Raw genomic sequence first — 14,930 nt, 5'->3', positions numbered from 1 at the left:
ATCACCTGATGGTGGAGACCAGGGTGGAGATAGATCACCTGATGGTGGAGATCAGGGTGGTCAGACTGGTAAGGTGGTGTTGAAGATGATACAAGCCAGTGGAGGGATAGTATCCCTGTCGTTCAGGAGTGGAGTGGCTGGTGCTAAGTATAGTTATGTTGGAAGGACTGATACCTACTACAACGCAGTCACTACTTGTAGAAGAGATGGTGGTGTTCTGGCCTGTCCTAAGAACTCCTTCCAGAACTACATTATTAGTGCAACTCAGATACAGTGAGTGGTTCATTTGTACTCGTGCTGGATTGAAACAGAAAACAAATTATTATCAACCGAAAACGTAACAAACGGAAATATTCAAGTGTCTGCTCTGGATCTGTAACCTCATTCAATGTAACTAAAATAATTCCTTGTCCAGGGACACAACTTGGATCGGTTATCAAGACATAAGAGACGAAGGTAACTACCGCTGTTCTGACATCATTGATGTTCCTTACACCAACTTTAAAGACGGAGTTCCTAAAAACGCTGTGAGTTATTAAAATTAAAGACTTTGAAATCGTAAAATCCTTGATACTCATTTCTCATTCTGTTGAACTATTGCCTTGTTAAGTTATTAAATATCGTAATGTTTGAGTCTTGGGCTCAACAAAATAAAGTTTCATAATTTAAATTGACTTATCACACCGTCCCTCAGTACATGTCAGATGATGACGCAGATTTCTCCGTCCTCCTCCGCACTGGAAGATGGGAGATGAGAGGGTCCCTCTCTAGTAATAGCTACAGATATAACGCTGTCTGCCAATTTGGTGAGTCATCAGTTATTAATTGCTAGCTGTCCTTGAGACAAACCATCCTCACTATTAAAACTACACACTTATTAAATTAATTTTAGCTGATGAATCTATTATACATGCTTTGTTTTAATTTTATAATACGAACTATTCCATACAGTTTGCACGGTTGGTTTGGACGAGGGCTGTATTCCCAACAAAGTGGACGATATTGAAGTAGTAACTGTGACGAACCCTGATCCTCGTGAGTTATACTCTGTACATCGTTCATGCTATATCTTATCTCTACTACAACTTTTACTTTTACATCATTTAAAAGTTCATGCTAAGAAAAATATGTCTACTTGTTAAAATAAATAGTCTTAATGTAACATGCAGTAATAATATTTCTCTCAGTGTACACTGCTATAGTGGGAAGTAGAGATAACACCGACACTGATTCCCCCGGTGGAATGACATTTAACGACTATCTAAACACCTACTACAGCTCCTCCTCCGGACGAGTGTTCAAATATCTGAGCTCCTCCCTAACTTTCTGGGACGCTGAAGCTGCCTGCTCCGCGGACAACATGAAGTTAGCTTGTCCTCAAAACAAGCTCCAACAGGCTGCTATGGGACAAATGTTAAAGACTACATCCTGGCTTGGGTTTGTTGATTACTATACTGATGGCGAATGGGAATGTGCTGATGGCACCAGCAAGATCGGCTGGACTAACTGGGGTCTGGAACAGCCTGATAACACCTATATGGAGGATTTAGATGCTGACTTCACTGTTGTTGTGTACGATAAGAACAGTCCCAACCATCTGAAGTGGGAGATTCAGGAAGCTATGATTTCCCACAATACAAATTTGGAGCTGTTTGTCAGATAGAGTGTTCTGTTGGAGACATGGACGGTTGTATTCCTGACCAGTGAGCATATTTAGCACTTCAATTCCAGAAATTAATGATACTTATGAGTTTTTGCTCTAATTTCCAAGAAAGTGCTAACCTGACATGCAGGATAATTTTTAATAACAATTAAAACGATCAAAATGAGCGATTACACGATTCATTTCACGATCATGATGAAGCAATAATACTGATCATCAAAAATGGATAGTATACATATTGCATTCTTTTTAAAACTGCATTCTTTAAAAAAATCAAAAGCCATCTATTGTCCATTAATTTTTACACAAGGTTAAACTTTTATTTCTTCAGATTGAAAGAAGATGCCCCTGACGCGATGATATTCTTCAAAAAAGATATGAGTGATGGACCAAGAGAGTCTGGCTCGTGGCGTTACGAGATCCCAGCAGGGTTATCTGGAAACTTCTACCGACTAGCCTCTGAAACTAAAGCTTACTATGGTTCCCTGGCTGCATGCCGAGTAATGGGAGGTAACATGGCCTGCCCAAGGAATGAGCTACAGAACCAGATGATAAAGACGACTGCTGGAGGATCTGAAGTATGGTTAGGAGTGAGTGATGTGATGCAGGAAGGTGTCTTCAAGTGTACCAGCGGTGAAACTGCTGACTGGAATAACTTTGCTGGAGGTGAAGCCTTGAACAAATTTGAGAGAGACACTGAGGCTGACTATGTGGCTATGAAGGAAGACGGAACATGGGTCGCTAAAGGAGCTCTCAAGTTCAACACTTATAAGTTACCAGCAGTGTGTGAGATTAGCTGCACCACTGGTAGTAGTCAGCAGTGCTTCCCTAATGACCTCTCCGACGTTAAGAAGGTCTATGTCACTGATGTAGACGCTTCGACTGAACAGATTGATCCTAATCCCGAGTCATGGCCAGAATATATGGTGATCAGTGGGAACCAGAGAGTTACTGGAGGTAAGGGAAGAAAGTACATTGGTGTGAAAACTTCTGCTAGTTTTAGGGCCATGGATAGGGCTTGTAGGAAGAACCCCAGGATTCTGGGTCACATCGCATGTCCACGTAACACTGAGCAGCAGGCTGTCGTTCAGAGATTATCGGAGGAAATGATGGCTGATGTTTGGCTTGGAGTTGACGAATCTGGAGTGAGATGTTCTAACGGAGACACGTTGGATTATGGAAACTTTGCTTCAGAGAGAGGCTCTGATAGCACGGTCGTAATGTCGTACAGCTCTGAATCCTCACTACACGGACAATGGAAGACTGCTGGTGGTAGAGCGTTTGGAGTATGTGAACAAGAGTGTGAAGTCGGAAGTGACAGCTCATGTGTCCCTGATGACATCTCCAGCGTTGGGAGAAGTACTCTGAGACTAGCTGATGAAGTTAGGGGCTTGCAGTTCTCTGTTACCGATGTCCCTGCTACCTATGCCCAGGCGGTTGCTAGCTGTGAAGCTCAGGGTGGATCCTTGGCTTGTCCCAGGAACTCGTGGCATCAATCCGCTATAAAGTCTCAAATCAGCACCTTGTCGTGGATTGGTATCACGGGACAGGAGAGATGTCTTGATGGAGATATGCTAGATATTACGAACTGGCAGGGAGCTTCCAGACCCAGAAAAGGGCTAGCAGCTATCATAACTCCTGACGGAAGATGGAGCATCGGTCCAGAGTCAGTGAGATACTCATACGTGTGTGAGATTCCGTGCAAAGCAAGGGGAGTCATATCAGATTGCATTCCTCTGTCATTCCCAGCTGATCTTGATGTAAATGTCTTTATTAGAGCTGCTCAAGTTGATCTGAGCCCGTTACTATTAGAAGCACTTGACATCTTGATCATGGAGTTTGACGAAAGTGACCTCCTAACCAAACCATGGGAAGCTAAAACTTTACCCGGCACAGAGGAGCCTCCCATTCCAATAGAGATTGGTGGACGGCACATTGACCGAGAGGGTGCTATCTTCTCTGTTATCTATGAGAAGACTAAATTCTGGGACGCTGTAGATAGATGCGAGGAGATGATGATGAAGCTCGCGTGCCCTCAAAATAACCTACAGCAACAATACATAACGTCCAAGATTAATGCCACAACTTGGTTGGGTATCTCTGACACTACAACTGAGGGTTCCTTTGTATGTATGGACGGGAGTCAACAGAACTTTGAAGCCTGGCTTCCAACTGAGCCTGATAACAAAATATGGGGATCTCCAGAGGGAGATTTCGTGTCCATGATCTACCTTCCAAACACCAAGTACCACGGCAGATGGATGGATGAAACACCACAGGTTGAACACCACTACGCTTGTAGCAAGGAATGCATTGTGGGTAGTGCTAGGAACTGTATCCCTAACAATTTGTTACTGCCGGAGACAGCAGAACCTGGCACCTCTGCTCCTATTACACTACCTGTCACTAACACTGATTGGCCCACTGAACAGGTCTCTGGTGATATGGAAGATATGGCTGACAAAAAGGTTACCAAAGTGTACATGAACACTGAGCCTGTTACAACGACAGAGAAAATATTTGAAACTGACGCGGTAAATCCAACCGAAGTCCCAACACAGAAAGATAAGAGCATGACATCAGGTTCCTCCAGTGAGACCTCCTTTACAAGTCTGAACGATTATCTGATAACCTACTACAACAATTCCCCAGGAAGAGTGTTCAAATATGTGAGCTCATCCACTAATTTCTGGGATGCGGAGATAAGCTGCTCTGATATGGAGATGATACTAGCGTGTCCTCAAAACAAACTACAACAAGGTACCATCAACCAGGTTATCAGGTCTACCTCCTGGTTAGGATTTGCAGACTACTATACTGATGGAGAGTTCTTCTGTTTGAGTGGAGGTGATGTACTGCAGTACACAAACTGGGGTCTGGAGCAGCCTGATAACACCTATATGGAGGAGACGGATGCTGACTTCACTGTTGTTGTGTACGATAAGAACAGTCCCAACCATCTGAAGTGGGAAGATACAGGAAGTTATGACTTCCCTGAACATATGTTTGGATCTGTTTGTCAGATGGAGTGTACTGTTGGAGATATGGACGGTTGTATTCCTGACCAGTGAGTTGAATGTGTTGTCAACTTGAATGACTGTGGATTTTGAGTTTAATTATTAGATATTGTCTAAAATAATCGAACTTTCCTGCCAAATTTGACGGTATAACAGTACGTTAACAATTGTTTAGATTTCCTTTTAAACTCCTAATCACCCAGGCTGAGTGAGGATGTGCCTGACCCTACGGTATTCCTCCTAAGTAAGGATGTTGAATCTGACACAGAAGTTGAGGATTCGTCTGAATCACCTACAAAATCTGTCACAAAACCTACAAAATCTGTAACAGAAGGCACAAAATCTGTAACAGAAGGCACAAAATCTGTAACAGAAGGCACAAAATCTGTAACAGAAGGCACAAAATCTGTAACAGAAGGCACAAAATCTGTAACAGAAGGCACAAAATCTGTAACAGAAGGTACCAATCCTGTTACTGAAGGCACCTCAGCCAGTGATGACGAGATGGCAACTGACCCCACAAGATTCAGGACAGTTGACGGAGTATCGGAGACACTTACCACTTACGAAACCAAACCTACCACCTCCCTCTTCAAGGAAATTCAACTGGAGGACCTGGAGAATGTCAATACAGGCTCTTTCACCACTGAAGGTTTGTCAGTTCTACTATTTCATTGTTTGTGTTCAAACTGAATTGTACAAGACAATATCTTTTAATAGTCTCGCACACAGACGTCACCACACGTAAATAATTCAAGTGGCTATTCAAATTCTTCCCTCAGAACTTGTGACGGTTGAGCCATCTCCAAAGTCAGTCACCCTCGTTAAAGTCATGCTGGAGTATGACAACTCTGAGAAATACCTAGGAGGTTTGAGAACACACATTTTTAAAGCGTTGTGCTTTTTAAGCGTTATTTCCAACTTCAATGAACCAAAGTTAATGACCCTACTTAAAATTAAAATCGTTGTGAAGTCAGTATGACTTCAACTGTACAGATATACTAGAGACATAACCCTGCCCCTTCACAGAGCCAGGACAAGTGTTTGTCTACCATCCAGTGCCCACACTGTACTACGATGCTGCCTATACCTGCTCCGGAATGCCAGGAATGGAGGATATGGAGGAGGGTAAGCTGGCTTGTCCTCTTAACTCCCTGCAGCAGTATGCTGTCTCCGCTGTTATTGAGTAAGTTATATTTTATATAATATATTAATTGAAATTTGTACCTGCAGTCGTAGATTTATTAGTTATAGATTCTTTTCAAAATAGAAAAAATTGTATCCTCGTTCTCAGGAGAAGCTGGGTGTGATATTTACTCCAGCATGACGTGTCTGTACCCATACACTGGCATTATTACCCGTACAATACAATACAATACGAATTTATTTTTCCTTCTGTTCTTGGATATCACCATAATCGTGATCTCTTAATGCACCTTCCATTCGATTCAATTGGAAACGAGAACCAGTTACCAGAGGAAACATATGAGTGCGACCAAATCGTGCGAAAAGTGTGATTAGATCCATCACTTGCTTAAAATTGCTCAATGTGCGGCAGGTGTGGGGCTCGAGAGCAGCGATCATAAGCTTCCTGTCTTGGACTATATTTTAATGTCACAAAGCTGCTCAAAAATGATTACATGGTTAGTGGAGTACCGCCCTTGTGTCATTCGCCCTCGTACTCCCTATATCCGTAATTATAGAGAGAGCCAGATTGAACACAAATGATTATATCTTAGATACTGGTAAGTTAAAACTTAAGATCAACAGTAAATTGTCTTAAGTCTGGTGAGTCATGAGCCACATTAGTACCTAAACGTGTGAGCGATTATACCCGCGATTATACCCGTCTACTAAGGATAAAATTATTAACCATAGATTCTTTTTCAAAATTTAAAATTTGTATTCTCGTTCTCAGGAGAAACTGAGTGTGATATTTACTCCAGCATGTGTCTGGAACCTTGCACTAGCATTATTACCCGTACAATACAATACGTATTTATTTTTCTTTCTGTTCTTGGATATACCTTAAGATCGAAAAATTTAGTCTACCATAAATTTAATCAAAATTTTGACTAAAATTGTTGTAAACAAAATTTATTGAGACTAACTATTTCGGCGACTAATTTAAAAGCAGAGAGTATGTATAATGTATAATGATATATGACATGATACTATAATTACATCACCGTTCCTACTGCTGAACTACTTTGACTATTACACGTGTAATCCATTGCTTTTATGCTTCACATTCTCTTACTTCCTTTTACCATCAGATAGTATCTGGAATCTGGATCTAGTTTAACTCAGTAATTATGTGATTCTAGAATCGGGAAAAAACTAGTTAAATAATGGAAAAATCAAATAAATGAAATAGAAAATGGTCTCGAAAAGTTGAAAAATGTGACTAAAATTATGGTAACCAAAATGTTTGTGAACCACATTTATTGTGAACCAAATTGACTGGCCTTAAGGTAATCATAATCGTGATCTCTAATGCACCAGCCATTAGATTCAGTAGCAAATGAGAATCAGTGGCAACCATAGTTGTTAAGTTCGTCGAAGAAATGCGAAAAGTTCGTCCAGTTCGGCACCTTTTAAAAATTCGTGAAAATTCGTGAAAATTCGTTGCGTAAATTTTCTTGGCATATGTTTTGATTTTATAATGAATGGCTTAGGTGCGATCACTATTACACTTGTAAACAAATGATACAGTTAGATAGTTATACATACTTGTATTGAAAAAAAAACTAGATCAACAACAGATCATGACTAGTACTTCAATATAAACAGAGCTGGTTCACAGATTACAATTAAGCATCATTACAGAGGCACATATTAGGTGCGATGGGTGCGGGATCGCACAATTTACCGTTTTCCGCACATTTCCGCATAATTTATTGTTTTCCGCACATTTCTGAACATTTTGTAATTTTCTGCATATTTCCGCATAATCTAGCATTTTCCGCGTAATTTCGCATAATTTTGAAATTTTCGCGTTAAGATTTTCAAGTGTAAAAACCAAAATATTTTAAAAGTCGGGCTCTTTTAGGACCGTGACTCAGGCCCTTTCAGGACCCTGACCCAGGCCCTTTCGGGACCCTGACCCAGGCCCTTTCGGGACCCTGACCCAGGCCCTTTCGGGACCGTGACCCAGGCCCTTTTGGAACTCATGCCTAGGCCACGTGACCCGGTTACCACGTGACCCAGGCCTTTTCGGGACCGTGACCCAGGCCCTTTCGGGACCGTTACCCAGGCCCTTTCGGGACCGTGACCCAGGCCCTTTCGGGACCGTGACCCAGGCCCTTTCGGGACCGTGACCCAGGCCGTTATGGAACCCTCGTCGTTACCGTACTTCGATTATAGTGTATCAGTTATCATTCGTAACTTCACCACATCATCTGCTTACTCTATATCACATCACAACGTCATGGACCGTTTCCTAAAGAAACGAACAGCTACACACAGTGACCGGCTGCACGACGGCCAGGCCCCCCTCATTATTCGGGAGATCAGATCATGACACCAATTAGTGACGTATGTTTAGTGATGTGATCCATCAGTAGAATTTAATTGACCTAGAAATGGGCTAGATACAGAGTAGAGTTCACATGTCGACTCTGTTCACATAATATTATTAGTTAAATTGTGTTAATACTTTACCATACTACACGTAATAAAACAAATAAACCCTGTTTACAATGAGATAACATCACATGATCGAATCACGTGTTTTGATAACAAAGCTAGAGACTAAGGGGTATGGAGCACACTGCTTTTCATGTGTTTTATAGACTGACCATTAGTTCTTTTACACAGATTGTACTACTAGTCTTAACTATAATTATAAAGATTATCTTTTGTGGGGACCGAGGGCTCGTCGTCCGAGTATAAAGCTGACACTCCTGATCACTACGTTCATAGAAATATTTCCTTTACCCTCATGAGATGTTGTCTGTATATATTGTCTTAACAATTGATCAATGTTCTCATTGTTCCAAATCTCATGATTCAATTTCACTTAACAAATTAACTCCTAACTAACCTTATGCCTAACTTACCTTATGCCTAACACGCATTACACATTATTTTATTTCCTCATCTTTGCCTTTGTTGATTGTTCATCTTCTCGCACAATTCCTTAAGTGGGTGAGTCATCGTCATGTGAATGTTTGCATAATGATCATTATGATCATTATGAGCCTAACATATTTTTTCCGGTTTACTTGCTACACGTTGCGATCAAAAGGGTGTGTCAACGATTTACTTTACTGAAGCCCGTACCTTTTAGTAGTACCTACCTCTCGATATACGATTTTGGAATCGAAGCTTCCCCCTTGTAATGCGACCACATATGTGATATACCAGTCAAGCGGTCAGATCTTAAAGATCATGTTTACTTCTTAATGCAATGCCATGATGTACAGAGTTGACATGTGAACTCTACCCTGTATCTAGCCCATTTCTAGGTCAGTTAAATTCTACTGATGGATCACATCACTAATTATACGTCACTAATTGGTGATATGATCTGATCTACGTTGGACCCCTAATAATAAGGGGGCCTGGTCGTCGGCCTCTCCAGTGACCCATCATCAAGCTCACCACACAAGAAACAGAAGATACCTGCATGGGATCTGATCGACTCTATCAAGAGGCGACTTCAAATAACTGTCTCCTGATCTCTACCAGATCAAGTCACTGTTCTCAGATAACTGAATCTCAATATTAGGTTCAATCATGGTCTTAGTAAAGAACTACACCTTCAGTAACACATAAACAGACCTATTTTTGATAAGAGCGGCGGTTATACGTTTAGAATTTCCAAAGTCCTTGAGAAAATGCAAAAGAAAACCGCACAATTCCCGCACAAATTTCGCCGCACATTTGCCGCATAATTGGTAAAAATTTACCGCACCTTACCGCACATTTAACCTTTATAGTCGGGTGTGGTACCGCATAATTTCGATTTTTTTACCGCACCTAATATGTGCCTCTGAGCATCAATTATAGCAACAGCTCGCAACTTATCATTGTTATCTAAATAATCTATAGCATATGTGATCTTAGTGATCTTAGTGCCAGCACTAGTGCTCTCTGTCCAGATTGCTGATTCGCTAGCTATGTCGTTCAGAAGCTTTAAGTTGGAGTGAACGTAAACCAGCTTTCTGGTCTTTTCTGTTTTTAGTTTATTTCTCCCTTTCGAGTACACATATTCAAACTGGCTCCAATTTGTTTCGCAGGCAAATAAAGTTCGGTTAAAGTTCGTCTATTTCGTTAAAAAATTCGTCCAGTTCGGCACCTTTTTAAAGTTCGTCCAGGACGTCCGTAACAACTATGGTGGCAACATATAAAAGCGAAAAATGTGATCCAGCACTTGCCAAAAATTGCTTAATGTCTGGTAAATTTGGCGAATAGTGCGACTCGAGTGCAGCTTTCTGTGTTGGAATATCTTTTTATGTTGCAAAGCTACTTAAAAATGATTACATGGGGTTAGTAGAGTACCGCATTTGTGTCATTCGCCCTCGTGCCCTATATTACCTACCTTATCGGTCATCATTATCACGGACAACTTTTTCACGAACCGAATGTTTCACGGATATAATTATTCACGCTCATGGCCGCCCAAAAATTTCCAAAAAAACTGTAAAAATTGTTGGTGATTTTTTAATAACTGTTTTACTCTTATATATATATTCTCTTATTTATATATATATTCGTAATTATAGAGAGAGCCAGATCGAACACGAATAATTACCGCTACTAGGTACGTTCAACTGTAAGTCATGTCTGATATATATTGCAGAGTCATGCCAACTAATTAATAAACGACTAAACGTGTGATCGATTATACCCGCTAGTATTTACTAAGGATGAAAAATAAACAATTAGATTCAAGCCAAGTGCTCATTTGGACGACTAAAGTGGGTGTTTAAATAATATTTTCATTGTTTCCCGCACCCTCGGAATAACGCAATTATTTTGCTGTTTATGCTCTGCTTCGATTTATTTTGGCGTCTACAATTGAGTTGTAAAATTGAAAACAATTCTGCCACGGAGAATTACACCACTTTCACCCAAACCGGCAAAACTGGCAGATTCATATCGCTTCACCTTTGCTTTTTTGGCTCTATTGCCATGTTTTATCACAGTTATGCTAAGTCAAAGTGCCACAAGGACTTAGGACATTGGCTTTAGCAACTTTTTACTCGTTATATCATTACAGCAGAAAGTTAATTGTTTATTTAGCCTTTGTCATTTGCATACTTACCCTTCCTATCCTACTCGGCACTAGATGCACGTTGTTAAGAACTAGGTAACCGGCCATGAACAAACGATCGAGAACACTTTACATGCTGACTTTCAAAGCAATCGGATTATTAGAAGTATGTCAATTACACGTGCAGGACACCCAATTGTGCGTTTGGAATGACTTGGCAAATATGAATTATGCTTAGTTATAGTGAACAATATATTTTTAAAGCTTTGTAATGTTTCAAATAAATGGCACCAAAACATATACAAGGTACATTATAGGTAAGTAGTAAATACAAATTTTGGATTTTAGATGGCATAGATGGCTAAAAATTCACATTTATGCCATTGGTCCAGTTGTGACTAAACATGGCCCAATTTTTTGATTGTTGGTTTTTATACCTTACACTTGGAAAAGTGCAGCAAACGGATTAAAGTGCAAATATGTGCGGGAAACAGTTTAAGTGAGATTCTACACCCGTCGCATCTGTATGTTGCCTCTGATGAGAATATATAGAACTTAAAAACTACTTGAATTTTAACGCATGTGTCATGTTCTAATTACTTAATGAGCATTAATTCCTAGCATCAAGAATTTCATATTATACACTATAATACAGTTGAACAGGTGACTGCTTCTAGAAATATTGTTAATCAGTTGTTAGTTATTATACCATTTCCCCATATCCCGGCCAAAGTAACGTTCGGTCGAAGTATTTGAGGTACAAACAAATCCACTGGAGGGGGGGGGGGGGCGTTAAATGATAACGTTACCCCACTACAACACAGGCCTCAAGAGTCAAGATCCACTTTTGCAGAGGGAATGTGAATTCTATAAAAAAGTAATCCCTGCACCTGCTTGGCTTAAATTACTGTTCATACCAAATTTCATCAAATCATTTCAAACATAATTAAAATGTTGCTTTCGATGATCCCAGTAATATTTGTATGTTAACTTCTTTTAATTGCAGCACCATGTTCCATAGATAATAGCATATCTGCCCAAGTTATGATAATGATATTAATTTGCAGTGGAGTTATAGCACTTACTGGATCAGTTACCAATGCTCTATCCTTGTCCTACTACCTCAGAAAAGTTGAAAGAACCTTGTGTAACCAAATTTTTATCGTGCTGACTGTCTTTGACCTTCTAGTTTCACTTTTTGATGTTATTGTCGTCTCCTTTTTGTCCTGTAAAGAATCTAATCCCATCTGTGGCAGAGATCACACTCCTTACTTCAATATTGCACTTTCCTTGTTGGTCGTGTCAATGGACAGTACTGCTTTTGCCACTTGTCTTCTTATCGTAACAAGAACCATTTCGATCTTCTACCCTTTCTATCAAATCAACAAAAAGAAAGTTCAAATCGCAGTATTGGTTTTCCTTATCCAAGAGATTTTGAAGTTATTTTTAAAACTTTACGCTCAGTACATTAATACTTCGTCTTCGGTGCTTTACTTCTGCAATATTTTGTTGATAGTTTTACTATCAATTGTGATCCTTGTCAACCTTGTTTCTTCAATTTTATCTGCCGGGAAGCTTTTGAATAACCAAAAGCAGCTTGGAGTAGCTCAAGATAACGAAGACAACCAGAATCCCCGAACAAACAGTAACCAAAAAGCTGTCATCACAATTATCATTGTCACCATTCTCTTTTGTGTCCTGAATTCCATCTTCTGTACCGCCTTGTTCTTATATGTGTATCATCGTCGTGATATTGATAAAATGTCCGCAGTGCGTCCATTATATCAATTTTCCATGTGGATCGCTCTACCCCTCAACTCAGCCATCAACCCGATCATCTACTTCGTTAGGAAGAAAGACATGAGAGAGTATATAAAGGATCTTCTCCCCAGTGTTCTTTAAGCATCTGGGGCATATGATGCAAATAGAACTAATCAACGAATTATTACGAATAAAATTGTGCGCCTAAATGAGATGATGATAGAATGATCGATGCAAAATTTTAAACTTATTGAGAACTAATACATTTATTAGTAAAGTAATGTTGGCAAGTTTCCATAAACGATATTTTATTATCGGCGCTGATAATCGCTTATTTGGCGCTTTTTCGGCGCTTTAAAAAAAAACCGTTTATAATCGATTTTTTTACGATTATAAACGGTTTAAAAAAATCGATTATAAACGGGTTTTTTTAAAAAAGCGCCGAAAAAGCGCCCAATAAGGGATTATCAGCTCCGATAATAAAATATCGTATATGGAAACTTGCCGTAATGTTTTACATATAATTACTGATTTCTATGTACAGTAAAACTCCGCGGTGAATCCGGGTTTTACTGTAGCTTTTGTTATAGTTTAGCTTTTGCTATGTTAACCAGGCACTTGATTTTGATGGGAATGAGAATACACTACAGGGTGGGCCAAAAGTCAGTTCTCATACGTTGGCCTTGATAGCTCAGTCACTGAGTGCCCAATTAAAATAATTCTTTCTGGTATGACTTAGTATCACCACTTTTTCGAGGAATTTTTCAACTCGAAAAATATTCGTGTTCATTTTTTTTTCAAATGAAAGTTCATTTTCGCATTTATTCGATAATTTGGATAGTTGGATCCAGCTAAATTTTATTGAATTGTGTTTGGCCATTCGTATTACGTTTGTCCTGAAAAAATTAGAGTTATAGCTTCTCAGATCACCGAGATACGAAGCATAACGAGTTTATTCGTTACATGTGATCAGGTGAGTGACTTACCTAATCACGTGATAAGGTGACCCCGTTAACTACCCAGTACCCCGTTAAACATTATGGGAATCGTTAAGGCTGCCCAATTAAGGTTTCGTCTCACGGTGTCACATAATCACCGAATCAATTTTGCTAACGAGATACACAAAATGCTTGATAACTTCGTCATTTCTAATCCGTTTCACATCATTTTTTTTCGAATCAGATTAGGCGTCCAACATGTTCAGAAATAACAATATAGGTGTTTAATATTGAATGGGCGTGGTCTAAAATATTCCAATTTTCAAATTTTGGTGACGTAATCCTCGAACAAGTAGGTACATTATGCATCTGCAAAGCAACAACTCTCAAATATAAACACGCGAGGTATGATAATAATAAGACCAAAGTTGTGTGTACTGACTACTTTTTGGCCCACCCTGGTATATTTAGAACTACCTGAATTTTAACACCGGTTCTGCTAATGAGATGAGCAATGATCGGGACCAGAATCAATTTTCTATACAGCTGCCTGACTCTAAAATTAGTTAGTTTTTAATTATCATTTTGGAGCATACTGTGTCCCAATTATATAAAAAGACACCGGTCGAGCAATGATGTTAAGGAGTTATATAGTACTAGTGATTAGTAAACACTCTTTCAGTATGTTCCTTTTATCTGCCTCATTGTTTACATTTTCCTTTCATTATATTTCCTCTGTAATACCATGCTGGTTGCTGCCGTAATGATACTGCATGTATTAGTATTCACTTTGGAGTATTCAGTATGCTTTATGTATATATTTTAGTCAAGAACATTTGCAATTATAATCAAAATAGTGCCTGCAACCATCCCTGTTAGCTTTAAAAAATAAACTTCTCGCAATTGCAGCATCAATTCCATAATTGACGGCATATACCCTAGCTATTTCAATGCTAGAGAAGCTGTTCCCAATTTTGATTGGAGTTGTAGCAGTAACTGGATCAGCTACCAATGCTTATATCCCTGTCCTACTTTGTAAGAAAAGTTGAAAGAACCTTGAGTAATAGGATTTTCATGATGCTGAATATGTTTGACCTTCTCGTTTCGCTGTTTAATGTCGCTATCTTCACCTTTTATTTTTGTGGAAAATCTAATTCCATGTGTGGCGACAACAGTCCCGGTTTCAGGGTAGCACTTGTCGTGATGGAGGTTTCACTTGAAAGTACTGCTTTTGCCACATGTCTTCTTAGCGTAACAAGAACCCTCTCCTCTGCTACCCGTTCTATCAAGTCAACAAGAAGGCAGTTGGGAAAGCAGCATTGATTTTCCTT

The 14,930-nt window shown here is 39.6% G+C and overlaps 1 protein-coding gene across 1 annotated transcript in view; it reads left to right on the top strand.

The window, feature by feature from the left end:
* The first annotated feature begins 1,582 nt into the window (after window positions 1–1,582).
* Window positions 1,583–14,930, top strand: part of LOC134811364 (uncharacterized) — a 28,580-nt gene continuing 15,232 nt past the window's right edge. The window contains exons 1-5 of the mRNA XM_063818157.1: window positions 1,583–1,703; window positions 1,995–4,730; window positions 4,884–5,332; window positions 5,463–5,549; window positions 5,710–5,866. Coding sequence (XP_063674227.1) covers window positions 1,681–1,703; window positions 1,995–4,730; window positions 4,884–5,332; window positions 5,463–5,549; window positions 5,710–5,866 — 3,452 coding nt within the window. The 5' untranslated portion in view covers window positions 1,583–1,680. The remainder of the gene's footprint in view (window positions 1,704–1,994; window positions 4,731–4,883; window positions 5,333–5,462; window positions 5,550–5,709; window positions 5,867–14,930) is intronic.

The sequence above is a fragment of the Bolinopsis microptera genome, chromosome 2 (assembly GCF_026151205.1).
Source record: "Bolinopsis microptera isolate Bmic1 chromosome 2, MBARI_Bmic_1.0, whole genome shotgun sequence".
NCBI classification, from domain to species: Eukaryota; Metazoa; Ctenophora; class Tentaculata; order Lobata; family Bolinopsidae; genus Bolinopsis; species Bolinopsis microptera.
Note: the sequence above shows the minus strand (reverse complement) of the source record. Positions and strands in the feature narration are given on the sequence as shown.